This window comes from Apium graveolens, unplaced genomic scaffold, assembly GCF_009905375.1.
Source record: "Apium graveolens cultivar Ventura unplaced genomic scaffold, ASM990537v1 ctg175, whole genome shotgun sequence".
Lineage (NCBI taxonomy): Eukaryota > Viridiplantae > Streptophyta > Magnoliopsida > Apiales > Apiaceae > Apium > Apium graveolens.
Window position 1 is genome coordinate 34007 of NW_027417378.1, and position 20340 is coordinate 54346.

The following is a 20340-nucleotide window of genomic DNA, read 5'->3' on the forward strand; positions in this document are numbered from 1 at the left end:
AAATTACTTTCTTCCTTCGATAAAATGGACAATCTGCCTATCCGCATCTGTGGCAGGTCTCTTATTGTAGTCACCAACACAGCAGCTACGTTTAGCTCTCTGGAATGTTATATGCGGTACAGTACGACTTTCCTGTCCTTCATCACCATTCTCCTCATCATTGCCATCATTATCGCCACCTTCCTCCCTATCTCCTTCATTTTCCGTTCCACTGCCATTCCCTCTACCAGTACCCCTTCCCTTTCCACCCCTTCCCTGTCCACCTCTTCCCTGTCCACCTCCCCCTCTTCCGCGTCCACCTCTTCCCCGTCCACCTCTTCCCCCTCTACTACCACCATTCCAGCTGCTACTAGACCCCAACGCCATAAGAATCACAAACAGAATCAACAAAAAACTACACCTACCAACCTGGATATATTAAAAAAAAACAACAAATATCAAAACTAATTTATAGAACATGTTAAGATAAAAAAAATTAGACACAAATACATAAATTCAATCTTAAGCTCAAATTAAGAAAAGAGACAGAGTACTGCTTAGTATCTACATAACAGCTGATAAAAAAGACTAAATTTTAGTTTGTTTATAACCAAACATAATAAGATAACACAAACATTAACAGAAAATACAGATTTAAGGGTGGAAAATAGAGATTCAAACTTTAAACCCACACATACAAAAGTGATGAAAATATCAAAGAAACACAATTAAATCATCAATAGAACAAAATAATTATCCAAAAAGGAGAATAGACAACCGTAATCAAATGTTAATCACCAAAATACCCAAAATATACAAAACCCTAAATGGATAATAGTTTCTCAAAACATTACCACCGTGATTGCTAAGTTTCGCTTCATTTGAATGAGCTTTTTGGCTTCGTTGGCTAAGTTTTTGGAGAATTTGAAGTCTGAGAGATAAAACCCTAGTATTTCTGTGCGGCGCTGTTTAGGGAGATAATGGATGGTGAAGTCAACAAAATGTTATAAAAAAAATTTATATACAGGCTTAATATGACCGCGTCGAGTGAATTTTTCCCGTGTCATTTAATTTTGACCGAACCCGGTCATATAATTTGAGGCTTCAGTTTAACTTCCAGTAGCTACTGCCCAATTTTTCCTGTTTCCAAAATAATACAATTTAAACATTACAAAGTTCTAAATATGAATAAAAATCATGAAATATAGTAAATTTAATTAAAATAAGTAAATATCAAATTTACGGAATGTATTAAAATTCATGAAAAATGTCCTACTAATATCCGCATTGGTACAAATTAACTAGAAAACAATTGAACTATGTCAAATCATCGTTATCACTTCCATCATCAATGTTCATGTCTTCATTTTGATTTTCTTTATTTCTCGCATTTTGTTCTTCTTCATAGTCATCCACGAAATGATTATTTTCAAACATTGTCAAGTCAATAAAGAAATTTATCGGATCATCAACGACCACTCTTTCCACATGTGAAGATGAAGCATTTGATTCTTCATTTTGAAAAGCATCATCATTGAATATATTTTCTTCTCTAGATGTCACGCTTTCATCGACTTGCCGACTCTTTGTTGTTAGGATAGTATACCATGATGACTTTGGATTTGCAATATTTGGGGCATAATATACTTGATGAGCTTGGCTAGCCAACACAAACACATCTTCGGCATTTAGCTTCGATTTAACATATACGGTTATCATCCGATTTCTATTAATTTTTACATGTCTTTTATGATCAAACCAATGACATTTGAAGACGACAATTTCATGCCCATTGCGATATCGAAGCTTTAGAACTTCTTGTAGTCTCCCGTAATTATTTCCATGACTTTCTTTGTAAGAAGTCCCTACAATTTAAAATGTGTCAAAATTGGATTTATACATAATGAAGACCAAATTCAACCTAAATTTTATGATTATATAAAATTTCTCAGCAATTACAACTACACCGGAATTTGATGATGTGAGCTCATTAGAATTTGCACAAGCAAATTTATAACCATTGCACTTGCATGTTTTATAAGATTCAACTTTATAAATAGGACCTCTTATTAAATCTATAAATTTGTCCTTGAGCTCTCCATCATCTTGTACCTAAAATATTGTACATAACAAAAATTACACAAGTACATGAATAAACTTGTGTGTATATGTATATATATATATTTGCACACATAAAAATATACACACATTTATATATTTAAAATTTACCCTTCTTTCGAACCAATCCAAAAAATTATCTTTTTGAAATTGATCTTTTTCGGCATCATTGTAGTGCGGGTATTGTTTTTGCACCAACCTATGAAATCCACTAAACATTAAATTAGATTAGTAAATTGAATAAGAAAGTTATCATTATTGTATAAAGATGGTCAAAATAAATATCTTACCGCAAATATTTTCCAACCTCGGGTGAGTTGATAAGAACATAGTACGTTACAAGTCTATGTTCATCATCACTCAAGATTCTATCTCTATTCCGTAGACCGGGCAGCGTTGGATATGTGTAAACTTCCAACAAATTGGGATCATGAGATTGTCGGGGTGCCTCATTTCGACGAAGTCGATTATGCTTGGTTGCAATTTTAGAATCAAAGTATAATGAGCAAAAGTGTACACCCTCCTCCTCAATATATCGTTCGGCTATTGAACCCTCGACTCGAGCTTTGTTTCTAACTTTCAACTTCAAAATGTGCAAATATCTTTCAACAAAATACATCCATCGAAAATTACACGGGCCACCCAATTTACACTCTGTAGCCAAATGTAGTGGCAAATGCTCCATCGGATCAAAAAAACTTGGAGTGTACATGACATCAAGTTTTGACATGATTCTCGCTATGTCCTTCTCCATTTTTTCCAAATCACCGTACTTTAGAGTTGAAGAACATAAATCTTGGAAGAAGTTAGATAACTCAATAAGAACATCCGCTACATGCCTAGGTAGTAAGTCACGACAAATCATAGGCAACAATTTTTGCATAAAAATATGACAATCATGCGACTTCATTCCGTGAATAGATTTTGTTTCAAAATTAACACACCTGGATATATTAGAGGCGTACCCATCAGGAAGCTGAAGTGTGTAAATCCATCTAAACAACTTAAGAAGTTGATCCCTGGAAAGCACATATGGGGCATTTGGCATTGTACCATCATCTTGAATCCACAATTCACGATGCACACCTAGTTCTTTACAATCTTCTCTTGCTTTTCTATTGTCTTTCGTTTTCTTAGTGTCACCAATCATTGTAAAAAATATGTTCTCAAAAACATTTTTTTCGGTATGCATGACATCAATGTTGTGACGAAGAGTGAGTGTCTCCCAATATGGAAGCTCAAAAAATGGAGAAAAGTGAGTCCAATTATGTATCATACCATAGTCCCTCGGTTTTCTCCAAGATGTCTTTCCTGAAGGAGGAAACTGCATATCCTCACAAAGACTCCTTACTAGTGATCCTGGATAACGATATGTAACTGAATGTGCTTCAGTTCTTCCAAACTTTGTAAACCTTCTCAACGGGTCATCCGGTTCTAAGAAATATCGAGCAGTTCCATAAAAACTAGGCTTACCATCATGCTTTAGTTGATTGGCTTTTACTTGTCCCATACAAATATGACATGCCAACTTCCCCTTTGTGGACCACCCACTAAGCATTCCAAGTGCAGAAAAGTCACTGATTGTCCACATTAATGCCGCCTTCATCATAAAATTTGTACAAGAAAACCTATCATAAGTTTCTGCTCCGGTGCGCCATAATATTTTCAATTCATCAATCAATGGTCGGAGGTAAACATGAAGATCTTTTGTTGGATCATTCGGCCCAGGAATCAGAAGAGGCATAAACATGTAGGGAGCTTTCGTGCACATAGATGGAGGAAGGTTATAAACTACTACAACCACAGGCTAAACAGTATATTCCCTAGCGTGTGAATCACGGAAAGGGTCAAATCCATCACTAGAGAGGCCAAGTCTGACATTCCGAATCTCTTTTGAAAAGTTTGGAAATCTATGATCAAATTGTTTCCACTCATCTCCATCCGCCGGATGACATAATTGACCATCAACTTTGACCCTATTGTGGTGCCACCTCATATCTTCTGCAGTCTTCTTATTCATGAATAAACGCTGCAACCTTTGGGTAAGAGGAAAGTATCACAAGATCTTTCGTGGGATTTTATTTTTCTTTGGATCCTTTTGCTCCTTGTATCGACTTGTAGTGCATATATCACAATGTGTCTTATTTCTATTTTCTTTGTAAAATAACATGCAATCATTCTCGCAAGCATCAATTTTTTCATATTCCATATGCAATCCTCTTATCATCTTTCGCACGTCATAGTAGTTCCGAGGCAATTTATGATCAACGGGCAATACCGATCCAATAAGGTGAATCAACTCATCAAAGCCACTATTAGTACAATTATGCTTGTGTTTCCAATGAAGTAGCTTGTTAACAAATGACAATGTTGTGAAATTCGGATTGTTTGGATATATTGGCTCAGAAGCATTCTCCACCATCTCGTAAAATTCTTTTGCTTTTGCATTTGGTTCTTCCACAAAATTCTCAAAATGTCGATTTGCATCTGCAAAATCTCTTAGCATATCACGAGCATCATACATATCCTCATCATTATAATGAATATTATGAGAACTTGTATTGGTATCACCTCGAGGCATATCCCTTTCCCCATGCAAATCCCATCTAGTATACCATTCCATAATACCATTAAGGTATAAATCAACTTTCACCGCACTAGGATCCTTGAAGTACTTATTTACACAATCGTTACATGGACATCTTATTAGCCCTCCATCTCTAGGATCAAGATGATCACATGCAAATTTAATAAAATCATCCACGCCATTTTTGTACTCTTCTGTTAAATACTTCAAATCGTTGTACCGATTATGACCAACCCAACTACGATCAGATGTCATCTACAAATTATACATACGTGATGTGAGTTAAATGCAAATTAACATAAATATAAATAGATCATAAATAATCAATTTATATTAAACAAATCGATAAATTGGCTACCATTATAATTTACATTAATCCTCACCATAAAAGTTCAATTAACTATAATCATGGTTCACAGCTAATAATAACACTAATTTCATCAACAAATTAGGAATCCCCAAAAATACATACACATGTGTACAACCAAATAATAGCTCCATACTATGTTAAGAAAGTAAAATTAATTAAATGCAAAAGTTAAGGAATGAAACTTACTTGATGATTAATTAGATCTCATGAAAAATGAGGACAAAGGGTTGAGTTATGGTGTACAAAGGGTGGAGTTATGGTGGAAGAAGAAGGCAAAATGAGAGGAGAAAGTTTAGTAAAGAAAGGAAAGTTTAGAAAAGAAGCAGAAGGTATCAGATCTCAAACGGGTAAATTTGACCGAGGGCGGTCATAATTATAAATATGACCGCAGTCGGTCATATTTATAAATACGACCAAAGCAACGGTAAGGCAGTCAAATTTAATAAATTATTAAAATTTGTCTAAAAAATAGTTAATAACAAAATTGACCGATGATAGTCAAACTTAGTTATGACCGACTTCAGTCAAATTTGGTTCCTGATAATTTCTCTTAGTTTTGGCGGGAATTTTGGCGCCATTTTTTTTATGACCAAGCATAAATATGACCGACCTCGGTCATATTTGTTCCGCTCAATTTTGGCCGCCATGGCGGAAAATTTCCCTCCAATTTTTGGCAATGTTAAAAACTAAATATGACCGATTAAATGTGAGCGATAATAAAATTGACTTTCATCGGTCATATTTAATTCTTGACCAGGTTTAGAATGCTGGTTGACATTAAATTTGACCGCCGGCAGTCAAATTTAAGTATGACCAATTATATATGTAAGTTGACCATAAATATGACCAGCGTCGGTCAAATTTAGCCGCAGTCATATTTATCCGGTCAAATTTACCCTTGTTTTCTTGTAGTGATTATAGCTATTATGGCAAACATCAAAACCAAAAGACAATAGAAACATATAATAGATTGTACATTACAAAGAAAATAATAAATTACATATTCTAAATTTAGAACCTGGGTGGGATTGTTACATCTATACACCACTCAAATAAGTAAATAGAGAAAAAAAATAAAGAAATCAAACTACAAGTGGGTAGTAGGAAGCAGAAGAATTATAAATGTAGAAGACAGAATTAGAATTATACATTTAAAAATCAACTAATGGAAGGAATATGACAACTAAAAATAAAATATGGATTTAAAAATCAACTAATTCTTAAATGTAATAAAAAGAAATTAGAAATAGGCTATATAATAGTTTATGTGCAAGGGAATTCTATAGACCAAATACAAATTTTATACTAATCTGCTAAGCAAACAAACAAGGAGACATTACCAAATTATTATGAAAATGGTATATCATAAATATACTAAGTTAAAGCAACTTAAATACCACTCTATAATTTTCTTTATCAATTGTTTTCCATTGTGTTTTTTGAGATTACTTACGAATATCCTATTGATTTGTAGTGTGTTGTTCTATTTTGTCAATTTTATTATAGAATTGTTTATCGTGTAATAATATTACTATTTTTATTAATAATAATATTAAATTATTTTTTAATTATAAATTTTTTCTGTTATTAGGTTCAATTTGTGGTGATTGTTTTAGGATTACTTGTGATGTGGGTACGAGTGTTTTTGTTGATTTGACTTCAACAAAAAATGAAAGTAGTATAAAGGACTATGATGTTTCTCCTGGTTGTAGTATGTATTTTATCCACATCTGTGTTGGAGATAATGTTTCCCCATATATCAATCAAGGTTTTTGATAATTTAGATAAAGGTTTCAAGTTTTACAAGTGTGAGGCTTTGTTTAGTGGTTTTAGTATTTGGACGACAGCAAAGAGGATAGATGATGATAGTATTGCTACCTTGAAACTCTATGTTTGCAGTTGTGAAGGATTTAATGATCATAAGATTGATAGTAAAAACTAGGTTAAAAAAGGCGTAGTTCCTCTCATAGATATAGATGTAGAGCAAAGATGTTATTGAAGTTTATGGCTCCTCATAAGTACTATATATCATTCTTTATTGAACATCACAATTAACCATTAACATCTGAAAAAGGTCACCATTTTTTGAGGGCTAGTCAAAAGATGAACATTACTTTAAGAGATATTTGTTATAATGGTGCAAAGGTGAACATTGGTATGAGCAAGTCATTTAATTTTGTCAAGAAACTGTATGGTGGATATTCTAATGTTTGTGCATGTTTGCAAGACTTAAAGAATTTTTATAGAGATTTGAGATTGTTTATTGGTGATAATGATGTGCAACTCATGATTGATAAATTCAAAATTATTCATGAAAGTGCAAAAGGTTTCTATTACTCTTATAATGTCGATTCGGATGGACACCTAAATAAGCTGTTTTGGGCTTATTCAATTGGTCGCAGATATTTTGAGTTGTACAATGATGCATTGTCTTTTGATGCTATGTTTGATACAAATAAGTAACAATTTTTTTTTCTCTTGATCAATTTTTTTATACTTATTTATTATGAATTATCTTGGCTATTTTTTATTTTTATTTAATTCTAATATTTTGTAATATCTTTAACATGGTTTCGGGCCTTTCACTAGTGTTGATAAGCATGATAAATGAATGACTATTGCTTCTTGTCTGCTTTAACACGAGAGTATTTACTCATTATAAATGGGCTTTTGGTCATCTTGTAAAATTGATGGGACGAAATCCGGTTTTGATTATCAGTGATTAGTGTCCTTATATGAGAGCTTCAGTTCGTGATATATTTTCAAATGCCAATGGTCTTGTTGCTAGTAAACCCCATTTATGCATGTGGCATATTATGTAAAAGATTCAAATTAAGGTCTTTTCTAGATGCTTTTTCTTATATTTACATAAATATTTTGTAATAGTTTTTGTTTTGTTTGCATCTGGGTAATCGGTTATGGAAAGAGACTGATTTTATGAAGAAAATAAAAAAATATATATGGTCATCAATTATAGAAATTGATGAATTTGAGAGTGGATGGGAAGCAGTCTTGAAGGAATTTAAATTGAAAAAAATAAATGATTGCAGGATATGTATGCTCTAAGGTCATCTTGGATTCTAGCATATTTTAGGGATGAGCCAATGTCTTGGCTATTGTCGACTACTTTAAGGTCGTAAGAAAAAAGGTATCTTTGAAGCTGACAAGTATTTGGTTTGATTTTCGTTAATCCGTTAAAAAAGCGGAGTTGAAATGGACAGGCTTGAGCATGTACACAGTACTATAAAAAATTTAAATACTGATCTTGATGAGTATGTTGGATCTATTAGTTTTATAAAAAAAGGATCATATGGCAGTTATGGTTGGCCAACAACCTGTAGAAAAGGTTACCATTCTTCCTCCAAATATTTGCAAGAACAAATTAAACTACTTCAAGAGGATGATAGTGATGGGGAAAAGGTTGTGATCAAATCAAAGAAAAGGCCTCACAAGTGTGCGAAATGTGGAGCATTAACTCGTGATGCTAGGAAATGGGGCTGCAGGAAATTGCAATTGATTACTGTTCAGACATTTAGTTTTCAGTTTAGTGAATTTCCTTTGTGTAGTTTGTTATACGTTTAAATTCCTACATTGTTATGATTGCTAGAAAATGAACTACATATATTAATGATTGTAGTTTTGTATTCCATGATATACGTGTGATGATTTATTACAACAAATTACCAAAATCATAAAATGGTTGATTTTTGTGTTCATATAACATAAGTGTCTAAGTTATTAGTAATTTTTATGATGTTAGGGTTCATCAATCTCCTTTTGGAATTTAGATATATTTAAAAAATATATATATAAATGGTATACTCATTTAAGGTTTAGGGTTTGGGCCGTATAGCCGACAGCCTAAACCCTAATTTTACTAGGATTTAGGGCAATCAAACTTTAGTTAGTATTAAGATTTAGGGCAACCAAACTTTAGTTAGTAAGATAAGATATATAGGCTATTACAAAAATCCAATTTACAAAGTAATATTAAAGACTAGTATAACTTTGAGTAAATGATTGTAATTAAATTTTTTAGTGATTAATTTGTTCTTATTGTGGTTATCTAGTATTATTCTTTTCACCATCAATTTGTTCAACATTTTTGTTGGCATAATTAGTGATTTTTGTTTTATTTTCAAATCATATATGTGGATCTTCAGTTTTTCTTATGTTTTCAATTATTTCAAATGCATGATTTTTTAGATTAGCAGATCAAACAGAAATTCTCATATGCAATGATAAGATAAATATACGTACAATATGTAAGATATCGAAATTAAAATAATATTGCATTAATTATGCTAAGAGTTTTTTTTTGCTAAATTATGTTAAGAGTTTTTAATTTCACTTAAATCATATCTAAACATTCAAGGTTTGTTCTTTTGAATCTGTTGATTATCTGATCCATATTTTTAGCAAATATTGGATATGAGACTGTAACACTCTTATCAGTATCTAAGGTAGGATGCTATAAAATAAATATTTTTGAAATCGGAAATATGAATCGATAAAAGTAGTTGGTAATCTACAAAAAAATAGTGAAATATAAAAATTATCACACATTCAATGGTACAAAAGAGACCCAATGGAGACACACACACACTTTGTACTTCTCATTATCATTCAACATAGTTACATATGTGTCAATCACTACACTTGCTACATAATGGCTAACTTTTATAGTTTCCATATCTTCCCCTATGCAGAAGAAATTATCCAAGCTGAAATCGTCTCCCTGTCAATAGTAATTATATATTGAATTCTAGATTTATATAGTGTGATGTATAATGGCATAGAATAATTTGAATTACTTACACTGGATCTCTATTTTGGAGCGTATATCTTCATAGTCCCACCTCCTAACTTGTAAAAATTGCATCAATGTTCATTATCCTCTCAATGTACGGTGAATTACGAAATTTACCCAATTTCTGAAGACGCGCACCCTTTTCTCTCAATACTGCCTTAAGAGTAATCTAATCCACATTGTCATTTTTCTATCTTTGCCATATATATCTTCATCAATTTCGAGATATGTTGACACTTTGTTGTGTAGCTCCGACATAGTCTACAATGTCAACTTCATCTAATTCGTCATCTACCAAGTTAACATCTGCTTAATAAGTTCATGTTTGCTGGTGGTCTTGGTCATATGGTGTCTTATTTTTCTTTTGCAGATGGTTGATCTTGCTTTCTTAGATGAAAGACATCATTGATTAAATCTTTGAGCAGCAGGAGATTATGATTTGTTGGATCTTTTTCTACCGCTAACTTCAAATCAATATCAAACATCATTTTTTATTCAAATAAATCACGCGTTATTTCTTGCAATGTTTCCACTTTATGTTGTAGACATATAAGACACTAGATAAGATAGCTGTAAAGTTTATTAGTGATTAAATTGCCAATACTGGTGATTAAAATGTCATGTTTCAGTGATTAGATTGAAAAACAGTAGTGACTAAAGTGCCATAATTAGTGATTGCAATTAGAATTTTTAGTGATTTACCTTTTCTCCTTATGATTTTCCGGTATTATTCTCCTCGCCGATAATTTGTTGAACATTCTTTTTAGCATGTGTTTTTGTAATTGTTAGTACTTCTTGTCAATTAGTTTATAAGGCTAATATTAGTTTGTTAAAGTACCTGATTTTTCTTGTTCTTCTCGTGTCTTTTTGATATTAACATCCAATTTATATTTATCTGTATGATATGACTCTTTATCATTTTGATTTTGTTACTAACTATCATACTGAGCATCCTATTTGTCATATTGAGAATTCCAACAATCATTGAATTATTGTTCCTTGTGATTTATATCATAAAAATATTATTCAGATCAAGCAACTGTTAAAAAAATATTCTTGTCGATTTTTTTATAGTCGTACCTTTTTTGTATTATTTTCCTTTTTTGATTGCTGTTGTAAATACTCCTTTAATGGTAGCATAACTACCTCAACGCCAACAGGTCCTTTAAACAGTTTAATTGCTTTCCTTTTTTGCAGTAATTCTTCATTCCAACCTCTAAATGATGGAAATGTTTTCTCAACAAAGTTGATCCCTCTATGACGGACTCGATCAACATAGAATAACTACAAATATGTGCAAATTTTTATTACTATCAGTATTTTTGGGGAGAACAAAAATGTATACAAATAAATTGAATTAAACATTACCACTAGAAAGGCTAAAAAACACCTAAAAAAATATAACTACTTGTATGCGTGTATTGGTGTTCCAAACATAATATTTAACAACACTATCAGAGAGTTGAGTTTGAAGTTTTGGGTCACGCTTTGTCCATTCATCAACTGTACCATCAATACAGTTGTGTTTTGTTCCCTTTTTTTAACTAGAAATTGTTGGATCCGTTGATCAATTCTTTCTTGGTCCTTGTTGTTTGTAACTAGCATCAAAAAATCTCCTCTATATGGTAGTCCCAAGACATTAAATACGTCTTCTTCGGTAATAGGAATATGCCTATTTTGTCGCATCAAATAAACACTGTTATGGTAAAAAATCTGGATAATGTTATATGCTAGTTTTAATATCAACATTTCTAAACAAAATGCTACAGGCTTACAAATCCTGAATCTTTAACCCAATTTTTTTGTTCCTCTAACATATACCAAACCATTTGACTAAATAGCACTCAAGAATTTTTGAGCTCTATATCCCCTTTTACGCTGTTTATATGTATAACACTTTCAATCAGCAAATGGAAAATGAAAGAAAATATTTATATATATGGATTAAAATATCATGTTCCAGTGATCAGATTGAAGAAAATTAGTGATTGAAGTGCATATATAAAGAAATATAATAATATTTTCTTTAATTCATTTAATTTACCTCAGTATCCATTTTTGCATTCTTCTTTTTTGGAATTTTGATATTTGGCTTCTTTCTTTTTGCTTCTCGATTCTCGCATTCATTATCCTCTTAGTAAATAGTTACAAAATATTTACATTATAATGAATTTAATAGTTACAAAATTGTAAAAGAGCAATCATAAAATTACATACTTAAGATTTAAAATAAATTATTATGCATTACTCACTTGTCAACCACATACATCTATTATGAACTTGTAATTCGCCGCTTCAAAGGGTCCAAGTGATAGTCTACTTGTGCATCTGGATTGACAACACTCAAAACCCAATGATTCGTAGTAAAATGATGAATAAAACATAAACATATATATTACAACAATGCATACTTGGAAATTACATGTTAAGATAACATTTTTTGTTATAATTAATTAATAGGCTGTGAATTTTTAGTACATTTGGCAAATAGTAAATTAAAAAATAATCGCACATGATTATATGGCAAAAGAAAGCACTGCTCTTTCTTACCAGTTTTGAATCTATAAGAAAAAGCAAGTGACCTTTCTGCAGTAGAACCACAAGATTTAGGGTCTATTGTGCTAGGGGCAACAAAAGTTATCATATTTGTCATCTTGTTCCTTTTTAAATTTTCATGCAATAAATGACATAGAAAATATAGCAGTAGTTAAAATATACTCCTTATTGAATGTATTTAATATCATTGACAAGAAATTATAAATTAAAACTTTGACACTTATTGGTTGTAGATGCAAATGATAGAGGCCGATATTTCACCTTTAGTGCATGAAGCATAGATATCTCATAGAAAAAAATAGAACTTTTTGGTTGAACCAAAAACTTTTTGGCACAAGTTATAAGAAGTTGTTTGACCATTACGTAAGGCTTTATTTGCCCAAATCCACAGACGCTTTAAATCATAAGGATAATTTGTACCCATTTTAACCACATACTCTCCGACACAGTCCTTAACATGTTTTCATTTCTTTACATCACTTTTCTTCACTCCCTGAAAAGGAAAAATGAAAACCAAATTAAAGGTGCACACATATAAAACTAGACAAAAAATCTCTTAAAAATTTAACAATTAGACAAAGTTTAACCTTTTTAGCTTCTTGCATCGGTGCGACAGATGTGTTCTCTTCTAGTACAAGGTTTCTTAGCCAAGCCATGTACGTTCCAACAGCTTCATTTTTCATAAAATTCAATTTTTTGGGCTGGATTTTCAAATTTCCAGTGCAAATTTAAATTTGACTGCATTTGGTCGAATTTAGCGGTTGTATTTATGCGGTCGTAATTAACTAGTCGAATTTAGTATAAAAATGACCGAACTCCTAAATTGGACTCCCTTATAAACAACCGTTTCAATATCGGTCGAATTTAGTTAAAAATGACTATTTTCGGTCGAATTTAGCTAAATACGACCGATTTTTTGGTCGAATTTAGCCTTATTTCTTGTAGTGCTTATAACCATACATATATCCTAATTCTTTACATTTACTGTTTTAATTCTAGTGAACACTGTCATTTTTTATAGACAAGTTTCCAGAATATGGAAATGACGAAATCTGGTTTAAAGAAAAGGTTTTATGTTTTCTTAATTGTTAATATTCAATCATTTACCTCCATTGCTATTTCTGAAAACTTTGTAAATTATGTGTAATTTAATTTTTCACAGATTGCATCAGATTTTGTAGATGGAGAGAAGGTACCGCAACATATAAGATGGGTTGCAGACGGGCCTAATAACAATGTGCCTACATTCAGTGACTACAAGGTGCATGGGGTTACATTTAGCACCAAGTCTCGTGATGATACAAATCAAGTTCAATGTAGCGTAGTGAATTATTTTGGTCAAATTTAGCTAAATTAGACCGATTTTGGTCTAAAATAGCTAATTTCGACCAACCAGATGCTGGTCCAACAAAGGCTAGTCGAAAATAAGGGGTGCGATCGAATTTGGCTAAATTCGACCGTAATAAATTTGATCGAATAAATTCTACCAACTAAATTTGACCGAAATTGGTTGCAACAAATCATCCCCAAATGTTTTTGACGAAAATTTAATTTTTCCACAAAAAGTCAAAAATTCGGCCAAAAGATACTAAATTCGACCAAATCTAGTCGAAATTACTATGCTAAATTCGAACAAATATGGTCGAAATAAGTATGCTAAATTCGAATAAATTTGGTATAATTTAATAAGCACCAAATTTTTTAAAATTAGCAGCAAAAAGCAACAAAATTCATTTTGTTGCTCAATAAATTTTTTGGAAATTTTACTAGTTTTCCATAATATAATTTCATAGAACAATAACGAACACGATAATAATTTTTGTTTACTATTATTAAAATTAAATAAATATGTTATATAGATTTGATAATACAATAATTTATATCCTTTAGTAACATATTGAAAATCAAATATTATAAAAATTAACTCACCAAAATGATAAATAAATATGAAAAAATTAGGAAGAAACTTAAATTGATTCATATACATAAACTAATTAATACTAGTCTTATTTCACTTCTAAGTTTCCAAAAACGAATTTGTCGGAGGTGGTGGCATAAACTCTCGTCGTAGGTGATGGAATGAACTCGCTAAAATTGTGTTGAAATCGTGAACTAACCGGAATTGGTGTGAATCAGATGAATTCACACGAATTGGTTTAAATTAATTCTCCCTTTGGAGAAATATAATTAGACAAGGTTTAGTATGAGAGATGAGGTTTAGCATGAGAGATGTGTGTGTATATATTACTTGGAATATACAAAATATGTATGAGTGCATATGTAGTCAAAAAGTAAGATTAAGTATGAGTGTAATTTTTTTTATAAGAGAATGAAATTGAATGAGGAATATAAAGAGAATGAGATGAGGGTGAAAGATTGAATAACTGGGATGAAATAATTAAGATATAAATGAATGATCAAGATTAATTCAAGTTGGCAATCCATGTGCTTCCCTCAAAGAAAGCGTGACAAATGGAAATTCCGAAATATGCTAAATTCGACCAATATTTTTCAAATTTACTAATTTCAACTAGATTTAGTAGAAATTAAAACAAGGGTAAAAATTACCATTTTTGATCAAATTTAGCAGTTGAATTTGACTAATGTTGGTCGAATTTAGCATCTAAATTTGACCAATTTCGGTAGAATTTAGTAGCTAAATTGAATAACTTCGATTCGTGGTAGTATATAATGCATATGACACGTATATTTATTAAACTATTTAAGATTTTAATATTTTTATATTTTACATATATTCTTTATTTAAATATATTTTTGTGATGACAAAATGTTAAAAAAAATAAAATTATTTGGTATGCTATTTTAATAGTCGACTGGTAGTTTCATCAATATTTGTTACTAGTGTGTAATTCTATATAGATATTTAATAGTATCAGTATTTTTGGAGAGAACAAAAATGTATACAAATAAATTGGATTAAACATTACCACTGGAAAGACCAAGAAAGACCTGAAAAAACATAACTACTTGTATGCGTGTATTGGTGTTCCAAACATAATATTTAACAACACTATCACAAAGTTGAGTTTGAAGTTTTGAATCAGGCTTTGTCCATTCATCAATTGTACCATCAATACAGTTGTGATTTGTTCCCTTTTTTCTACTAGAAATTGTTGGATCCGTTGATCAGTTTTTTCTTGGTCGTTGTTTGTAGCTAGCATGAAAAAATCTCCTCTATATGGTAGTCCCAAGACATTAAATACGTCTTCTTCGGTAATAGGAATATACCTATTTTGACGCATCAAATAAACACTGTTATGGTAAAAAATCTGGATAATGTTATATGCTAGTTTTAATGTCAACATCTCTAAACAAAATGCTAGAGGCTTACAAATCCTGAATCTTTACCCCAATTTTTTTGTTCCTCTAACAGATACAAAACCATTTGACTAAATAGCCCTCAAGAATTTTTGAGCTTTATATCCTCTTTCACGTTGTTTATATGTATAACACCTTCAATCAGCAAATGGAAAATAAAAGAAAATATTTATATATTTGGATTAAAATATCATGTTCCAGTGATCAGATTGAAGAAAATTAGTGATTGAAATGCATATATAAAAAAATATAATAATATTTTCTTTAATTCATTTCATTTACCTCAGTATCCATTTTTGCATTCTTCTTTTTTGGAATTTTGATATTTGGCTTCTTTCTTTTTGCTTCTCGATTCTCGGATTCATTGTTCTCTTAGTAAATAGTTACAAAATAGTTACATTGTAATGAATTTAATAGTTACAAAATGTTAAAAGTGCAATCATAAAATTACATACTTAAGATTTAATATAAATTATTATGCATTACTTACTTGTCAACAACCTCCATCTATTATGAACTTGCAATTCGCCGCTTCAAAGGGTCCAAGTGATAGTCTACTTGTGCATCTCGATTGACAACACTCAAAACCCAAGTTAAGATATATACATAAACATATATATTACAACAATGCAGACTTGGAAATTACAAGTTAAGATAATATTTTTTGTTATACTTAATTAATAGGCCGTGAATTTTTAGTATATTTTCACTTCAAGACCAGCTACTAGTGCTGCATCATGAATGACAATATTTTGATAAACAATCTTGCCGTATCCCATTGTGAATCCTTTGATGTTGTCTCCAAAGGTCACCAATGGGTCAACTTTCTCCTCAAACTGTGATAGCAGGGCCTTATCACATGTCATATGTGTGGAACATCCACTGTCAATGATCCATATGACTTTCTTCACTTTGCCCTACACACAATGAGATTCACGTATGTTGGGTACTTTCTTCTTATTAACTGATTTAGCAGAAGTAGAGTGATATATTTCAGATAAAATATAGTTCAATGATTATTGTGCATTTTCCCTTTCTGACGTGGACTCAATTTTTGTTTCTATAAGGTCTACTCTCAGTTTGTGGCAAATCTTCATCACTTTCAAGTTGCAAGGGATGCAGTCAAACTTATTACATAATGAGTAGGGATCATTTATATCTGCTCCATTGTATTTACAAGCTCCTTCAGTTGGCTTACTAACAACCTTTTTACAAAGGTGAGTTAGATGATTTGAAGAGCCACAATTTTCACACTTCTTTCAAGAAGCATCTGCAACATAATCCGGATCATTGCTTTTATTTATCCCTATTTTCTCATTTTAATTTTTCTTCTTTTTTCTTGCATCTTCAATCTTTATTTCTTTGACAGGAGTCTTGGTGCTTTGATTGTCCATGAGTTTTTTTCAGCCATAGAAGATTAAGTTGAGTTTGTATTTTTCTTAACATTATCCTCATCTGCAATTTCTTGCTTGATAAAAAAAATTTCTTCACTGAAGTCCACTTCACAAGCCTTGAACACAGGTGACCCAACCTTTTTCAGTATTGCTGGAACATTTTCATTCTCTATTACTTTTTCTTTGTCCCTTATGTTCTTCTTTTTGCTGTTCAAAGCATCATAATTAAGACCAATAGCAATGTTTTCATATGGTTTGATTTTCTCATAATACTGACCAACCAATTCAGATACATTATTGAAGGACTTCAACTTTACTTCATTTTTCTCCAGTTTTTCCCTTAGCGCAGCCTCAATCTTATTTGCACACTTGAGCTTGTTCTTCAGATAACCATTTTTTTGTTTCAAAGTTTCAAGCTCCATTATCAACACTTTAGTTCCTTGTTTTTCATTCTCAAACTTCTCATTCAACTTTGTTAATCTGCTAACTTCTTCATTAGCAGCAATCATGCTTATGTGGATGTGAAACATTTATGTGCTCAGCTTCTCAACAGTTTCCTTATATTGATTCATATTTAAATCAGTGGTGGTAAGAGTTTGTACCTGTGATTTAGATGAGGATGATTCTCCTTGCTCCAAGTCCATGAGTGCATAGTTTCCAAGTTCTTCATCTTCATCAATTTTATAGTCATCCCAACTTTTACCTTCTGCAAGATAAGCTTTGCTTTGTTGTTTCTTCAGAAGATCTTCATATTTTGCTTCAAGTTCAAGATAAGCTTTATCTTTTGTTGCCTTCTTGGGTTTCCTGCATTCTGTAGCAAAGTGACTCAGTTCATCACAATTGAAGTACCTTATAATAGATCTGTCAACATATCCAGTTTTGTAGTCATTCTTACTATCAGAATTGTACTTTCCTTCTTCCTTCCAGCTGCTGTCTTTGTTGAAAGACTATCCTTTATTCTTGAAGTATCTCGGTTTCTTTACTCTAATATTAGAGAATTTCCTAGCAAAATAAGCAATTGACTGATCTAGCTCATTCAGTTCTTCAATAGTATAGAACTCGTCTTTTTCCAGTTCTAGAATGACTTGTTCCTGTGAATTATTTGTTCTTTGCTCACTTGTTGAGGCAACTGGAGTTTGAGATCTTGGTTTATCATTGGATGTTTGACCTTCATTTATAATTAAAGCACTTGAGCCATCCAGAACATGTCCTTGATCAGATCTTAATGATTGTCTTTGAATCATCTTTAGTTCATATGTTTTGAGAATTCCATATAGAACTTTCAGTGGTATTCTGCTCAAGTCTCTCCCTTCCCTGATTGCTGAGATGTTCTGTTCTAAATGATCAAGAAGAGTAAGCAAGAACTTTAGATTCACTTCTTAAGCTTCATAGTATTTGTCATGAAGTTGCATGTCATTTATCAGCTTATTGAATCTTTCAAACACATCAGCAATGCTTTCCTTTGGCTTAGCCATGAAACCCTCATACCCTGAAATGAATATCCTTCTTTGATTAGATCTTACTTCCTCAGTTCCCTCATAGAGTATCTCAATCTTTTCCTATATTTGCTTGGCAGTGCCACAGTTGACAATGTTGTTGTACATTACATTGTTAATTGGCTCAATCAAAATTAATTATAAGCTGCTATCCATGGAAACTTTCTCTTTTTAGGATTAGTATACTCAGCAGGCTCTTTTGGAGTTTAAAGAGCTGGGATAATCCTTTCTCCATATGTAGATTCCTCAATTCTAACCGTAGGGATGAATAATCCATCCTTGAGGATCTGAATATAGAGTGGATTGGCCATCCTGCTAAACAACATCATTTTCTTTTTCCAAAGAGTGTAGTTAGCTTTATCAAATGTAGGAATTTTGATGCTACTGATTTTCTGTGTATTCATTCTTCCAAGATCTTAAATCTGTTTACTTTCAGATTTTGCTCTGATACCACTTGTTAGGAAATGAATAACACAGAGGGGGGGTGAATGTGTTTTACTATTTTTAGGCTTTTCTTGAAAGTTTTTGGCTTGGTTGAACAAAGTAAATTTAACCTTGTAGAAATGTGTTACTGCGGGAATTTAAACATGCAAAAATAAGGAACAAAGATCTTTTCAAAACTCATTTAATTCTGTATAAAAATTAAGAATATTTTGCTATAAAATTTTTAGGCTCTTTGATGTTAAAGAGCTTAGCTTCTCCTTGAGAGTGTTACAAGAAATTTTATCTAAATTTGTTACAACTGACTTAGGACTAGTGTTAACTTTATAACTCAGTTAACTGTTGGTTTACACAGTGTGTAATAAGACATGCTCTTAGCTTTTCTAAACTGTCACTTGTCATTTCTATTTATAGAAAAGTAGATCTTACATTTCTGGCTTAGCATATCTTCAGCATCCCGTGTTCACTTTAATCTTCCTTTGTCAATTAATCTTTACCATTGATCTTGCATATTCTTCAAACAGCATTTTGTAGACTTGTCAATCCAGCTGATGGATTGTTTGTTGATTTTTTATCTTGGATATTGAACTGATCTGCAACCTTGTACTTTGAGATTGTACATCGAGATCTCTAGTTTAGGTCTATAGAACACTTGACATCTCGATAAGTATATTGGCTTATCGAGATCTCTAGTACTCTATATTTAGTTTGGCTTGTAGAGGACTTCAGTTCTCTATAAGAGAATTTTGGCTTGTAGAGATCTCTAGTCTTCACATCTTCACATTGACTTATCGATACTCTTACTTCTCTCGTGGCTTCTTGACTTGTCGATTTTTCAGAGTTCTCTCTAGTCAAATTAACTTGTCGAAATCTCAGAGTTCTCTAGTGAATTTTAACTTGTCGATATCTCCGAGTTCTCTAGTGAATTTTGACTTATCGATATCTCTGAGTTCTCCACTAGAACTTGACTTATCGATAACCCAGAGTTCTCTAATAAATGTAGACTTGTCGATAACTCTGAGTTCTCTAGTGAAGAAATGACTTGTCGATATCTCCAATCTTCATGGCTTCAATTTGGCTTATCGATATCTTTCTGAGTTCTCTAGTAGCTTTCTTGACTTCTCGATAAGCCATTATGGAGTTCTCAAATGACTTCTCTATAACATTAAATCTATGACTTGTAGAGATCTTGACTTTGTGTTTTTTCTCCAAACAGATTTGTTCAACTCCAAGCTTTTTCCAAAATTCTT

The 20340-nt window shown here is 31.8% G+C and overlaps 1 protein-coding gene across 1 annotated transcript; it reads right to left on the reverse strand.

Moving 5' to 3' along the window:
* Positions 1 to 1296: 1296 nt before the first annotated feature.
* On the reverse strand, positions 1297 to 3868 carry LOC141700081 (uncharacterized). The gene is made up of 4 exons (XM_074503856.1): positions 2388 to 3868; positions 2209 to 2296; positions 1947 to 2091; positions 1297 to 1844 (listed from the first exon to the last, which is right to left on the reverse strand). The coding sequence occupies exons 1-4, from the start codon at positions 3866 to 3868 to the stop codon at positions 1297 to 1299; spliced, it is 2262 nt and encodes a 753-aa protein (XP_074359957.1).
* Positions 3869 to 20340: the final 16472 nt, after the last annotated feature.